The sequence below is a fragment of the Cryptococcus neoformans genome, chromosome 9 (genome assembly GCF_000149245.1).
Source record: "Cryptococcus neoformans var. grubii H99 chromosome 9, complete sequence".
NCBI lineage: Eukaryota > Fungi > Basidiomycota > Tremellomycetes > Tremellales > Cryptococcaceae > Cryptococcus > Cryptococcus neoformans.
Window position 1 is genome coordinate 971,409 of NC_026753.1, and position 13,732 is coordinate 985,140.

At 50.4% G+C, this 13,732-nt stretch overlaps 5 protein-coding genes and 1 non-coding gene; 4 read left to right on the forward strand and 2 right to left on the reverse strand.

The window, feature by feature from the left end:
• Positions 1 to 119: 119 nt before the first annotated feature.
• Positions 120 to 1,892, forward strand: CNAG_04479 (hypothetical protein). The gene is made up of 6 exons (XM_012196161.1): positions 120 to 988; positions 1,039 to 1,144; positions 1,202 to 1,341; positions 1,393 to 1,483; positions 1,544 to 1,648; positions 1,705 to 1,892. The coding sequence occupies exons 1-6, from the start codon at positions 177 to 179 to the stop codon at positions 1,804 to 1,806; spliced, it is 1,356 nt and encodes a 451-aa protein (XP_012051551.1). The 5' UTR covers positions 120 to 176; the 3' UTR covers positions 1,807 to 1,892.
• Positions 1,893 to 5,391, reverse strand: CNAG_07772 (hypothetical protein). XM_012196162.1 has 10 exons: positions 5,113 to 5,391; positions 4,999 to 5,064; positions 4,603 to 4,947; positions 4,414 to 4,551; positions 4,284 to 4,367; positions 4,089 to 4,232; positions 3,862 to 4,039; positions 3,623 to 3,807; positions 3,387 to 3,569; positions 1,893 to 3,331 (listed from the first exon to the last, which is right to left on the reverse strand). Exons 1-10 carry the CDS (start codon positions 5,165 to 5,167, stop codon positions 1,938 to 1,940), a joined length of 2,772 nt encoding a protein of 923 aa, XP_012051552.1. The 5' UTR covers positions 5,168 to 5,391; the 3' UTR covers positions 1,893 to 1,937.
• A 169-nt stretch (positions 5,392 to 5,560) lies between these two features.
• Positions 5,561 to 5,649, forward strand: CNAG_10113. Its single transcript has one exon. It is a non-coding gene; the product is annotated as a tRNA-Ile (tRNA).
• A 206-nt stretch (positions 5,650 to 5,855) lies between these two features.
• On the forward strand, positions 5,856 to 8,253 carry CNAG_07773 (hypothetical protein). XM_012196496.1 has 3 exons: positions 5,856 to 6,521; positions 6,568 to 6,739; positions 6,788 to 8,253. The coding sequence occupies exons 1-3, from the start codon at positions 5,963 to 5,965 to the stop codon at positions 8,067 to 8,069; spliced, it is 2,013 nt and encodes a 670-aa protein (XP_012051886.1). The 5' UTR covers positions 5,856 to 5,962; the 3' UTR covers positions 8,070 to 8,253.
• Positions 8,153 to 11,485, reverse strand: CNAG_07774 (hypothetical protein). XM_012196497.1 has 3 exons: positions 10,862 to 11,485; positions 10,486 to 10,786; positions 8,153 to 10,422 (listed from the first exon to the last, which is right to left on the reverse strand). Exons 2-3 carry the CDS (start codon positions 10,736 to 10,738, stop codon positions 8,411 to 8,413), a joined length of 2,265 nt encoding a protein of 754 aa, XP_012051887.1. The 5' UTR covers positions 10,739 to 10,786; positions 10,862 to 11,485; the 3' UTR covers positions 8,153 to 8,410.
• A 182-nt stretch (positions 11,486 to 11,667) lies between these two features.
• Positions 11,668 to 13,732, forward strand: part of CNAG_04484 (hypothetical protein) — a 3,831-nt gene continuing 1,766 nt past the window's right edge. The window contains exons 1-5 of the mRNA XM_012196440.1: positions 11,668 to 11,936; positions 11,988 to 12,110; positions 12,159 to 12,206; positions 12,251 to 12,679; positions 12,729 to 13,732. The exon at positions 12,729 to 13,732 is cut by the window's right edge and continues 49 nt beyond it. Of these exons, the coding sequence (XP_012051830.1) occupies positions 11,736 to 11,936; positions 11,988 to 12,110; positions 12,159 to 12,206; positions 12,251 to 12,679; positions 12,729 to 13,732 (1,805 nt within the window). The 5' untranslated portion in view covers positions 11,668 to 11,735. The remainder of the gene's footprint in view (positions 11,937 to 11,987; positions 12,111 to 12,158; positions 12,207 to 12,250; positions 12,680 to 12,728) is intronic.

Here is a 13,732-nt window from a genome sequence, read left to right on the forward strand (position 1 = left end):
GTGAATGGGATGCGGAATGACGTTCCCTTGATCCCATAATACACACAGCCACGTTACGTAACGCTTTATGCCCGCCGTCAACAAACAAGTCGCAGCAACAACAACAATAACCAGACGAAAACAACTTAGCTGTATACTGCACATCGCTTTTTCTTTATTTCAGCCATAACCAAACAATGGGTCTCCAACGAACACCTCCACAAAGAGTACAACATCTCTCTTCCAACCCTGCAGTCGCAGCAGACGAGGTCTTGCAAAGCGGCGCATCTCCGTTTCAGCCACTCAACCCGGCAGTCATGCGCTCTCCCCCGGCAGGCTCACAGCCACACTCTCAATATCAGCTCGCTCCATCACCGACACCTCAGTCCCAGCCATCACCTAAGCAGCGGGAAGGAGAACCGGAAGCACCCCAAGATTCCGTTGAAGAAGTGCCGGCGGAAGAGGAGATGGAACAGGAGCAAGAGGATGAGCGGGCTACACACAAGAGTCTGATTGTAGACGACCGGCCGATCAGGCCTGCGCCTGCAATCATGATTGAACCAGAGGTGTCTATGGAAGTGGATGAACCGGGAATCGCTCCTGTTCCTGAACCAGAAGCAGGACCGTCCATGACTTCTCAAGAGGAGCCTGAGCAAACTGGTGATGTGGAGATGGAAGAGCTTGAACCTGAGCCTGAAGTCGAATCTCAACCCAAATCCACCCAAACGTCAGAGTCCATTAAGCCTCCCAAAGCGTCTACCCCTCCGCCCTCCGAAGTGCCCCCTCTTGCTCCTGCCCCGAAGTCTCCGTCGCTTCCCCCAGCACCAGTCACGCCTGCCCCAAAAACGCCTCGCTCTCGTACACGCCGACAAACAAACCAATTACCAGCGCCTCCGGCACCTATACAGGTAGATGATACACCTCAAGCGGTGTCGCAGTATGGAAGGAGGTACCAGGTGACTTACGACGCGTTGGAAAGAGCTGTAAAAGCCGGTACACAACGATGGACGTAAGTACGTTGACTCCATCTGAGGCCATCGTTCATTGACGACCACCCAGTGCGGACAATCTGAAAGATTGTTTCCCTCACTTGGCCGAGCAGATGCCCAGGGCAATGGAGAACGCCTGGATGTCTACCAGCCACACTATGCGCACCAAAATAATGGTAAGTCTAACCCCATTCTCTCACTGGCACGTTACCAAACTGACTTAACCAAAACAGAGCAACGCCCAAGAGCTCTTAAAACACTACAAAGCAGGCCCTGCGCTCCAAATCATTGACGAAATTGCCCGAGAAGCAAAAGAGCATGCAAAACTTCATGGTGGGAACAGAAACGTGTACACAAGACCCGATGCATGGCGGTAAGTCTTTGCAACGCGCGTATCTTTCTAGAGATGCTGATGGGCCGTTAGTCCAAATCTGGCACCGCATGCCCTTGTAGCGGCAACAAACTTACCGGCATTGGATGAGGCGTATGAGAGGTTGAGGGACGAGTATCTCGGGGCAAGTTCATGAATTATGGTCGAGGGTCTGCAAATGCTGATCGCTGACAACGATGGATAGCTACATAAAGATTGCCAAGAACGTTATGCCTCCATATTAGCCAAACAAACTCAGCTGAAGCAGTTGGAAGAGAGTGTCGGTGATGGTGTCGTGGAGCTTGATAAAGTGAGTCATTTGGTCTGGGATGTAATCGCGAACACAGCTCACTGTACATTTACCAGACATTAAAGGCTCTGGATGGATTACCTGTGGAGGATATGATGATTTGGACAGAGGCGGCGGAGACGAAGATGGAGACAAGAGCATCAGAATACGGTGAATAATGATAGTCGGTAGCAAACATAATTATAGATATTGCGAGTTTGTTGGTCTTGTTCTTGGGTGTATGAATCGTTTGTATCTTCTTATGACAAAATCGTCCATTACTGTACTTGTACATACTATCTATAACGGTTTATTCATACAGAAAATGACTTTGTGAATCTATATAAACCCCTCTCTCCCTGTCACATTCCTTCAAAGCCGGCCACAGATCCATCAATCGTCTCTCAACATCCATCTGCCCATCCTGCATTCCATTATATCTCCTCAAATCCCTCCCTTTGTCCGCTGTAATGTTCGTCGTACCCATCATGCCCGCCATCGGCGTCAACAACGACCCGCTTGAAAAGCTATTCTCCGAATCACGACGGCCCATACCTGGCCTTGGAGGAGGCATAAGGGAGCGCGAGTGTGGTGGAGGCGAAGGGGTCGACATGGAGTAAATGATTGTAGAACCGAGGCAAGAATTTTGCTGTTTGCGAGGAGGCGTTGCGGGTCTGGTTGTCATGGAAGAAGATGTAGAGGAAGAAGATGTAGAGGAAGAGAGAGCAAAAGTCTGATGGGAGGGAGTAGGGATGGAATCGAGAGAGTCTCGTCTGTTGAACGAGTGTTTGATGTCGACAGGGTTTGGTATACTTTGAGAAGGCACGTAAGGTGGAGGAGCAACCCAGCTATCCCTGCCAAGGTTAGAGTTTCTCCAGCTATCGCAGCGATCTCTCTCTTTGTCCGGCGCGAAATTGCTCCTCTTCATTTCTATTTCCTCATTTCCTGATCTTCGTTTGCTAGGCAATAAAATTTCGCGTAGCTTGTTCTTCTTGCCGCCATCCTCTTGTGTTGTGCGCGCAAAGCGGTCGCCTCCTCGACCGGAAGTAACTCGGTTGAAACCAAATACTTTCTCTAACCGAAGTGCCGCCAAGCGGTCATTGACATTCCGTTCGTCCAACCTTCCACCAAATTCTTTTGTGGCCTGCCGGGTCTTCCTTCTCTCCCGCCTGACATACCACCAGGAAGCAATCCCAGCTATGATCACCACACCGATCAAAGCGAGGAAACCCAAGTATCCCTTCTGAGATTTATGCACAAAGGATGAGAGGCACATGCCGAACCCGTTGGCGAAGCCTCCATCTCCACAAAGCGCGTCCACGCATACCCCGCCTTTGAGCATGTACCCATCCGAGCATGAGCTGCACATCGCGCTACCCTCTCCTACACAGTTCTTGCAAGTCCAGTCACAAGCCTGACAAGTACCAGTATCAGTGTCGTAATACGTATCCTTTGGGCAATAAGCTACACAACGACCGTCTTTGAGGATGGGTCGGTCAGAAGGACAGGTAGAGCAGGTGGATGCAGGTGAGCATGTCGCGCAATCAGGTGGACAGGTAATGCAAGTGCCGTTGATAGACACGGTAGAACTGGGACAGGAGGTGGAGGGAACGCAAGATCCAGAATGGGCAGACATGGAAGAGGAGCTGCAAGATAGGCAGGTGGTTGATGTGCTTATACAGGTAGAGCATGATGAGTCGCACTCTATAACATCACTTATCACCTTGTTTAAAGGGGGCTGATTCTCACAACGACTTACCCTGGCATGTCCCGTTGGTCGTGGCAGATCCTTCTGATAAGAACCACCCATCACTGCATTGCTTCACACACTGCCCGACCTCAAGCAAATACCCTTCCTGACACGCTTGACACATGAGGGAATCATAGCTCGCAGCGTTTGAGAAATTAGGAATATAGCAACTCAAACACCCTGCAGGACAAGCTGATAATATCGTCAGCTTGGTTTGGCAAGGCAGCTTTGAAAAGTGGATTTACAGTCACATTCAGACTTCTGATTATTGACTACGAATACACCGTCCAGACCTGACAAAGTAGAATCGCATTGTCCCGTCGTCGAGTCGTATCCCACACAAGATCCCTGGAGATTTACGCGGGGAGATGCACAAGAAAGACAGTCGGATGTGCCAGGACCTGTACAGGTAGAGCAGGCTGGAGAGCAGCTATAACAAGCTCAGCTTTTAATATGATCTTCATACCATACGGGTATGACATACTTCTCACAGGAAGATGTACTAGAATCGTAGTATGATCCAGAGGAACATGTTCCAGCTGATGACACACAAGTGGCAGGGCTGGCTGTTGATAATGTAAGCATTGGAGAGCATGACGTGCAGGCGGCCGTAGAATTTGTGTTTGCTTGCAGCTCGCATGTTTTGCATCCTAAAGGGCAAGCTGTGAAAGTGTCAGAACGTGCATGCAGGTTACCCTGAGGAATACTAACCAAGACAGTTGCCGGAAATATCTTGAAAGAACCCTTGAGCGCAAGTGTTGCACAGGGATGAAGATGCGGTAGAGTTGGTCGTCCACCCAGCGGCACAAGTACACTCTGTGGAGGAAGTACACGTTCCATGGTCGCATCCACAGACTTTAAGACCGAGTCAGCCCACGCTAAGTAGTAACAGGCTGTGAGACACACTATCTGAAGAAGAGGTGGCAGTGCCAATACATTTACCGGTGCCAGTGTAGCCATCATCCCAGATGGTGCAGTTGGATGGGCCGGCTAATCGTTTATTAGACCAATTTTCAAGTAGCCTCTGAAGACTTACCAGTACATGAGGTGCCGTAATATCCTGTAGCACAAGAATCACAAGTCGAGCCTGCCCAACCTTCGTCACATTTACATGTTGCAGAAGCATTGGTAGCAATGCATGTTCCATGAGATGAACAAGCGGGACTGCAAGCAGCTACAAGTGGTGTCAGCAGAGGATAGAGAAGAGAATTGTGCATATGCATACAGTTGCCCGCATAGCTGATACCCATTGAGGAAATACTCATAGGCAACAAACTCTTTTCTGGTATAGCTCCCCAAAGGACTTTGCCTTGTCCCAACACAGCATACCACCCATCTGGTAGATAGATACTCTTCCAGTTGCCCATGCCCCAGCCATTAACTGTCCATACATTCCCTAATCCCGAGTATGAATATGAAGCGAAACCAACGGGGCTGTCGGGTGTAGAGATGGTAAGGGATGATGAAGAGTTGGATATTGACGCATTGAGTGGTGATGTTGGTGAGTAGGATGTTGAGGAGTAGGTACCGGGAAGAAGATACGTTAAGGAAAATGAGTCGAAGGCAAGTACTGGCAGACATTTAACCTTGCAGTTCGGCAGTTGAGACTGGTTAGACTCACAAGGTGATGCCGAAGAGCCGTCAATACAGTCAGAAGCGGAACACACTTGGCTTTTTGCCCGGACAGCTGATAGCTTTCAGTCTTGCCCCAAAGAGTCTCTGGTGCCTTACTCACCTGTGGCTGAGAGCGCAAAGAGTAATGAGCTTGTATAGGTTAGTGCCAACATCATGAGTAGCTTTGGGGACTCTGGGTATAAGTCAAAGTGTCAACAAGGCGAATGAACAGACGGAGATGATCAATGGCCAGGTCGGTTGCATGCCTTATACCGTGCTGTCCGTGGGTCGACATAGCAGCATAGGTGGCTGCATGCCATGGGCCACGCTGATCCGCAGAGCCATAGAATGACGGCCGACAGCCAAGGAGGATCATGTAATAAAGACAATAAACGAGATGCCGAAAAACAATAGCAAATCATCATCAAACTCAGTGCCGCGTTTCATGTTTCACTACCAGTTGCCCTTCTTAGACAAATATTACATCAAGGAACTGCCAGGAACTAAAAGGGATCAATTCAATGTCGCTTTATAAAGATGCAACATTTTTCAGTCATCAACAAATGATCGGTCGATTATATCAGTTGGTTTAGATAGTGGAGCTAATAATCATAAAGTTATTACTCCAAGGTCGGCGGTTCGATCCCGTCATCGATCATTTCTTTTTGCTTTTCACCAGCTGGATACATTTTTTGGACCCTTCGGTAACTCTGCACCATCTCTTTTCAAGCTATAACTATGCATGGAGTAGCGTGTACGCTTTGGGATCACTATATGATTCTTTTCCGAACACTTTCAGAAGTCAGAAATGCGCCTTTAAATTGAAACGAACGAACACCGATGGCCAATATGACCGCTGCAATGCACACGAGATTCGAATCTGGCGCAATTACCGGAAGCTGCGCCGAACACCTTTGTTGTTGCTGTCGTCGTTTCTTTCATTTGCATTTTCATCCACATCTACCACAAAGATGTCTCTCTTCTTCGCCAATTCAGACACCCCCCAGCCAGACCCGATCTCGGGCGCAGCCTACCTGTCCAAGCTCCACAAATTTCTCAAGTCGAACGCCGCCCGGCTCGCACCCTCGGCACCTCGGAACACGTCAAGAAACCTCACCCCATCAATATGGCAGCAAGGCTATACCGTTTTGACTCTCGGTCTCGACCCGAATTCGGCTCCTATTAGAAATACTAAAGGCCCAATAAGTTTGGGCTTTGGAATGCCTAGTACGAAGAGGACACCGCCACCCAAACCATTATTGTTGCGATTACCTCCTGATCGGCTACTGTACCTTTTATTACGGTGGCAAGCCCTTCCTCAGTCGCTGCCACATGTCGGAAGGACAGATACGCCGATAGAGGAAGGGGTTGTGATAGCAGCAAGAGGCATGGAGGGCGAAAGCAGAGGCAAAGAAGGGGATGTGAGAAGTGTTAGAAGCTGGGTGGGGAGTATTAGGAGCGTTAGCGGGACTTTGGTAGGTGGTGGACAAAATGGAGGCTGGTGGGGAAGTAAGCAGACTGTGAACGAAGGTAAGCTAGTACTTTGCACCTATGAGCAATGCTAACAAATGTACAGACGAGCTGTTGCTGTCGCTCTATTCCATGTTCACCCTCATTCCGGCCTTGCTCATTCACCCACCGAACATATCTGAGCCACCCATAGCAGAACTCATTGAGGCTGGCGGATACACCCAATTAGGTGGTATTGATGTTCGAGTTCCCTTGGATGTTTTGAGGAATCTCCAAATGTATGCCACACCTCTAGTGTCCTGAGGGCAATTGTTGACAACCTGTAGTTTGGAGTTAGAACATTATGATCCCAGAGCCTTGCTCATACCACCCAATCCTGGGATGCGCAGTCTCACCGTACGAGACGTTTCCGATGGTGATGACTGGATCTATGAGCTTCTTACTATCCCTTCGAATAACAGCACAGAACCCCAGCCACGTTTCCCCAATTTACATCATCTGTCTCTCTTATCAGCCTCATTGCTCACCTTCCCAACCCTCCCACTCGAGTCTTTGACCCATCTCGATTTGTCTTATAATCTCCTCGACGCTATCCCTTCGACCTTGACTTCCCTTACTAGCCTCAAATCGCTGAATCTCTCACATAACCTTATCACTTCTCTTCGCAATGCTCCAACGTCAATAGGTCAGATCAGCTCTATCAATCTGTCACATAACCGAATTGACTGCATTGTTGGGCTTGATCGAGTGATGGGTCTATCAAGAGTTGATCTAAGATCAAACGCAATCTACGATGTCGGCGAAATTGGCCGTCTCGCACTCCTTTCCGAAATCCATGAAATTTGGTGCGCCTCCAATCCCTTTGACACCCCGACTGCATATCCCGCAGAACCTGCAGAGAGCTGGCGAGTTGAGCTTGGACGGACTTTCGGGGAAGAAGGAAAGGATATAATTCTGGATGGCGTTGCATGGACATGGAGTGAAGAGCGGAAGATTGAAGCGGGGTTGATCAGCCGCGGTATAGGGGCGAACGGACGTGGAGGTAGAGGGCATGAAAGAGGATGGACCCAGCCCCATCATGGTACACAGACACACGAAGATGTTTCGCCTGAACGATCTACCATAGCCCATCGTCGTTCAGCCACTCACACCCAGACCACCGCCCGCTCATCCTCCCCTACTCTCCCTCCTTCCCAATCTTCATCTCCTCGCACTCGCTCGCCCCATGTATTACCATCACCTTCATTCCCACATGGACCCTCGCAATTGCGAGAAACGTCGTCTGTTTCACATCCAGCCAGTGGGAAGTCTGGTAAAGGGAGGAAGAAAGGCAAGAGACGAGTTATCAATCTAGAAGGAGACAGGAATGAGGATGATAGTGGAGCAGAGAATGTTAGAGAGAGGGAGAGGAGTTTGGGTGACGTGCTAGAAAAGGGCCTTGGGGATGACAAGGTAAATAATAGGGAAGAGTTCCAAGGCAGTAATGGGGCGGCGCACGAGAATGGAAGAGAACAGTCATCGGCGCCGGCTTCCGCCACAGAGGTCAAGGTGGTAAAAAAAAAGAAGAACAAGAAGAGATCGAAGGAGCCTTTAGCTGCTGGAGCGTAAGCAAGAACTTCTCAATAGCCTGTCCATCGCGTGAGAGGGAATGGCTTTGTTTACTTTATCGGGTTGTTGTACCGTCACCAGCATACGTATAATAGACCTATTCATTATAAGGAATGTATAATCGGACTTTAGGTATGTAATACTTGGTATAATGACACACGCTTCAACTTTTGTTTAAACACTACGAAAGACATCATCTATGATTCTTGGAGACATATAATAATACAAACTTTCGTCCCCGGTATTCTTCTAGCTGATCTGTACGGCGGCCTATTTATTCTCGTCGTTTGCGGTTGCCCCTATCTATCTGCTTTAATTCATTGGAATACATTAACACCCTCTCACGACATTAAAGGCCCCACAACCCTCTTCAACCATCCTTTGCCTTTCATACCCGCAGGGGGTGCCGGTTCAATAGGCGTGACAGGCTCGAAAAAGCTAACCAAAACCTCCTCCTTCTCCCTCTTCCTTATCTCCCTTGTGTCCTTTGGCTTTGCCGATCCTAGAATGTTAGTGTGGGTAGTAGTAACACAAGGTCCCAATTTGCCATTATTAGAAGACTTGGAGATGTTAACGGCCGAGATGGTAGGAAGAGGAGGAATGGATGGTACAGGGGGCATAGGGATATGGAGGTTGTGCGGTACGGGCGGAGGAGGGGAGGGACCGGTGGCCCTCAGTCCATGCCCCGGTGCAGGAGCCGCACGAGGTCTGACAAACGGTGTAGTTGGCATTGTTCCCAATACCGTATGAGCGGGTGCTGCAGTTGGCTCAACCTGAATCTGTACTGTTGAAGATGGAGGAGAGTGGAAAGCGAGATCGCTAGGCGAGGTAGCAGTAAGCACTGGAAGCCGGGCATTGACGACTGGTTGAGGGAGGGTGATGGGTGGAGGACGGTTTTTCACCCGAACAGGGGAGGATGATAGTCCTCTTCCGTTTTTCAACTCTGAGCTACCGAATCCCGAGTCTTCTCGCATAATAGGAGATAGATCCCTCGGAGCAGTGAAATCCAATGGGATATCCTCAAAGAGAGGGAGAGGGTCGGAGATTTCGTATTTGGGACTATCTGGTGTAGGATTTGAATGAGATCTAACATGTCGATTCCATAGTTGAAGGTTTGTGATATCGCGCGAAGAAATGTCGAATGAAAAGTCTTGGCGTTTGGGGGTTTCCATCTCGAGGAAGGAGGCGGATATGTCGATTTTCGAGGGCTCCTTTCTAGAGAACTTGGATTTGGGCTTGGGTTTGGCAGAGGTAGATTTGGGTTTGGGGATAGAGAGGATAGAAGTAAACGCTTCCATACCCCATTTTGCACTCTCTTCATCACTTCCACAAAGAACATCCATCTCATCCAGTTGCTTCACCCTTTGCCTCTCTTCTCTCATCTGCTTAGCCCTCACCATCTCCTCAACCGCCCTTGCTTCCGGCTCCCCCTTTGCTTTTGCGTTGACCGCTGCAACAGATGGTAAAGGCGCGGGCGGGACCGCAGCGACGACATCACTCATTAACCATGCAAACTCCTGTTCTTCTTCTACGTCCAACCACATTGATCCGTCTAGCGCGCGGTGTTTGACAGTCTCGCCCTGTCCAATGGTCTCCTGATCTGATTTTCGGTAAACATTTTCTCTCGGCCCCGTTGAACTAGAGAGAGAAGAAGGTTTCATGGAGAAAGGATGGGAGGAGGGTTTGGGTTTGGATTTGGATTTGAGACCGGGAGGCGTTTTGGATGGTTTTCGGGGTACGTCACCAAAAAATCGCTCGATCTCTGTTACTGCTGCGTTTGGCAAGGGTCGGAAATGTTTCCCGGGCTTGAGTGCCGACGCAGTATGTTTCCTCACACCACCTTTTGAGATGGTTGCTGGTGGGATTGCACCCAGAAGTTCGGCGGCTTTGCGAGGTGCACGAGAAGGCGTGAGTGGGGAGCCAGGGACGGTAGGGAGGGGTTTACGCTCGTATGTGCATGCCGATGATGAATAATGGACTCTGTGCTCGTGGACGTTTGAAAAGGTGCGCGTGGTAGGTGACGGTGCAGGGGAAACAGGCGGTGAGGGACCAGGACAGATAGGGTCGTAGCTCGTAAACCTGCCAAGGCCGAGATGGAGAGATGATCCGGAAGAGCGTCTGGCGCCCAAAGTAGAAGCAGAAGGGTATGGGCCTGGCATAGTAAGTGAAGGAGATATGGGGGGGAGAGCGAAGAAGAGTTGGGAGATGTGTGCGTGTGCAGAGGCGGATGTAGCGGCTGAGGGGTTGCGCTTCAGAGCAGGTGATTTGGGTGACTTGGGAGATGCAAACGTGAGTGAACGAGGGGAGCGGGGGGAGCGAGGCCCGGAGATGGCCGACCGTCTGTGTCTGAGGTCTGAGCATAAGTTAAGTTTATGAGTTAGCGACGAGAGGTTTAGGTGGAATAGAGAGGGCTTACTCGTGACGACTCTACCGGTGGTGAAGTTGATCTTCTTCTTCTTCACTCTCAGCGGTTTAGTACCCTTGTAAACCTCGATATCTTCAGATTCTTCACTCCAACCGTCGATGTCGTCGAGATCAGTATCCAGTGGTTCGTGCAATTCTGCGGCCCATAGGTTGGAGAACGAATGTGAGGAACAGGGTGGGCGAGTATATGAGGGACTATTCTTCGGGGAAACACGGAGGTCACGGGTATGGGTCGTACTGAGCATTTTGAGATGATAATTAAGGTTGACGATAGGGGGACTTTGAAGTAGTAGCTGATTATCGCCAAGGTCAGCGCGAGGAACCTGGCAGAAATGAGAGAAGATATTGAAATTAGCTAAGGTACGAACCGGCTGTGGAAGATTACTTGGTTTATCAGGATATGAAATCGAGAGTACGGACTAAAGAGGACAGGTATACGAAAGGGGAAAGAAGAGACCGTGAATGAGAAATGGAGATGGATAAGCTCTGCAGCCTTATATTTGTCATCTTGCAACGCTTGTGTGGAAGACTGTTGCCATGTCTTCCGTGTTCTATGCTGGGAGGCGTGTGTTTATTGTAGCTGAGACTCGATCTTTACCGTTTACCCTTATCACCCTTAGCCGACGAACAAAAGACAGAGTGAGTTGATGGTAGATAATGGTTGATTACCGAGGCCCGTGTTCATTCGCTGATCCGGTGGTCCGAAAAGCCCGAGGTAAGGTACGCTTCTTTACCTGATGGCTAGCGTGGATAAATAATAAAGAACCGGCAGCGACTGTGGTCTTCAGCAAGAGAAGAGCTCATTGCGGCAAGGGATGACGGGTAAGGGCGATCATTGATCATCATTGCCGTAGACAAAAAGCGAGTGCAACGTGCGAGGTGCGAGGAAGAACGCACATGTGTTAGTCGTGAGCCGTGAACCGTGAGCCGTTATGGCAGATCCGGGGCAGTGATGGAGGGCGAGGGAATGTTTCAAGCCAGGAGAGGCCAAGGGAAAATGCACAAAACAAGACAAAAAGCAGTTGAGACGCTCTGAAACGGCAGGCACAGACAAGGCACCAGCGGTGGAGGCATCAAGCCTGGGGGAGGCCTACGTAATAGAAGATATCTAGTTACGTAATGTGAAAGGCTCATTCCCGGCTAGCGTGTTTGGTGTGCTGGGAGTTGAGGCTGCGATGGACAAGTAGACAGCCAGCAGAAGCGTCGGAGGCGTAACCAACACGGATCGGAACAACCCCCACCATGTCCACCCAGCAGCTCACTTCCTTGTTCGGCTCAAGGCTGTCCAGCGCCTACAACCAGCTCAGAGGTGACCTCGGCGCACCGCAGACGGCCACAGACACAATCGGCAAACTCGTGGACAAGATACAGACAAGCGCTGCCGTAGAGGATCGCAGAACTGCCGTACTCGGCCTCAAGGGTCTCAGCAGGGACTGGAAAGAGGTATGTCTGTCTTTCCAAGCAGTGTGATGCGCCGGCTGACATCTTGAGTAGGATGTGGGAAGACGCGCTTTGCCTTCTCTTATTGCCGTGCTGGAACATGACGCGCCCTTTGATAGCGAGATCGCAAGAGCGACTCTTGAAACTTTGATGCAACTATGCGAGACCGTCGAGAAGGTAAGAGCTTCCCTCTATGCCCAGCGCCCTCGAGCTAACTCCGGACAGCCAACCAAAGATGACCTCGGACTCTTCTTTACAGATGCCTTCCTCGAGGTGAGTGGCTCTGGTTATTCCTAGCTCCTGCTAAACTCTCGTAGGTGCCTAAACCTTTGCACTCCTTGGTAAATCTCATCTCCGCCTCTCCTTCTTTCTATCCCCGCTACTTTGCCGTCCAATTCCTCATCCAACTCACCACCGCGAGACCAACGGTCGCCCAATCCTACATCATGTCCTCTCCTCCTCCAGGGATCGATGGTATCCTAGCTGTTTTGGACACCAAATCTCCTTCAGCCACGCCGTCTATGATGGGTGGTGGCGCGGCTGAGATGCTCCGCAATGAAGCCCTCTTGCTGTTACCACCGATGTTGTCTGGCAACCAGGATCTGCAGAAGATCGTTGCGTTTTCTGGTGCGTTTGAGAAGCTGTTCCAAATTATCGACCAAGAAGGCGGAGCGGACGGTGGGATCGTCGTGCAAGATGCCCTGGCGGCTGTAGCGTGTTTGCTGAGGTTCAACGTTTCTAATCAGGTATGTTTGATCTATTTTTACGAAAACTAGGAGCTAACGTCTTGCAAAGAATTACTTTCGGGAGCTCACACTCATCCCTCAAATCCCCCGGATCCTCGGCTTCCCCGCATCCCTTCCTGCCGATGAGCCCACCCCGGACGAATTCGCCTTGCAATATTGGTCTGATCAAAAAATTCACAATACCGGCTTGGTCTTGGGTTTGATACGAATGCTCGTCGGTGGTCCTGGAGGTGGCAACCAAAACGCCATGGTCTCAAGCGGTGTCACCCGTTGCCTCCTCGAACTGTCTCTTGCATCAAACGCTCCACCATCTATCAAATCCCAGTGCCTCTCGACTCTCACCCCAATCTTCACCGCATCTTCCACAAACCAAGATCTCCTCTCTTCCTTGCTCGTGTCTCCTCTCCTCGCTGTACAGGCTGACGACGAGCACCCTGGCGGCGGATTTGTTCGTGTCCCAGCCAAACCGGCTGTGGAGGCTCTTGTAGCTAGTATTATCGACGGGGACCCTACAACTGGTGGAAAGGGGTTAAAGGCCCGCGCAGCGGGTGTCAATATGTTTGAGGCGTACCTCTCTAGCAACGATGAAGGACGAATCACCATCCTTTCTACCCTCGTCACTTCTGTTGCCGACAACCTTAACATCGACCCCGCTTCAAACGCAGGCTCTCTCATCCTCTCTGGCGTCCTGGAGCTCCCCCATTCGTCCATCACGCCCTCATTCGATCCTTACCGCCCTTTGTTCTCTTGCCTCCTCCTCTCGCATCTCATCCGCAACTCGGAGCACGCCAAAAAACTTGCGAGAGAAATCTCCTTCCCCTCTGGGGACACGGATCCCGATCACGATCCCGATTCGGCTATAGAAGTAGAGGAAGATAAGATTCCGCTTTTGCAGCTTGTTGTGGGCAACTTGATGCTTGCGTCGAGGGAACAGGCTGAAAGTGTGAATCGCGCAGCGAGGAATGGCGGAGCGGAAGCCACAAGGGAAGAGGAAGAGTGGACGAGGGTGATGGTAGGGTACTTGGCGTTGTTGTGTACCTGGTTATGGGACAG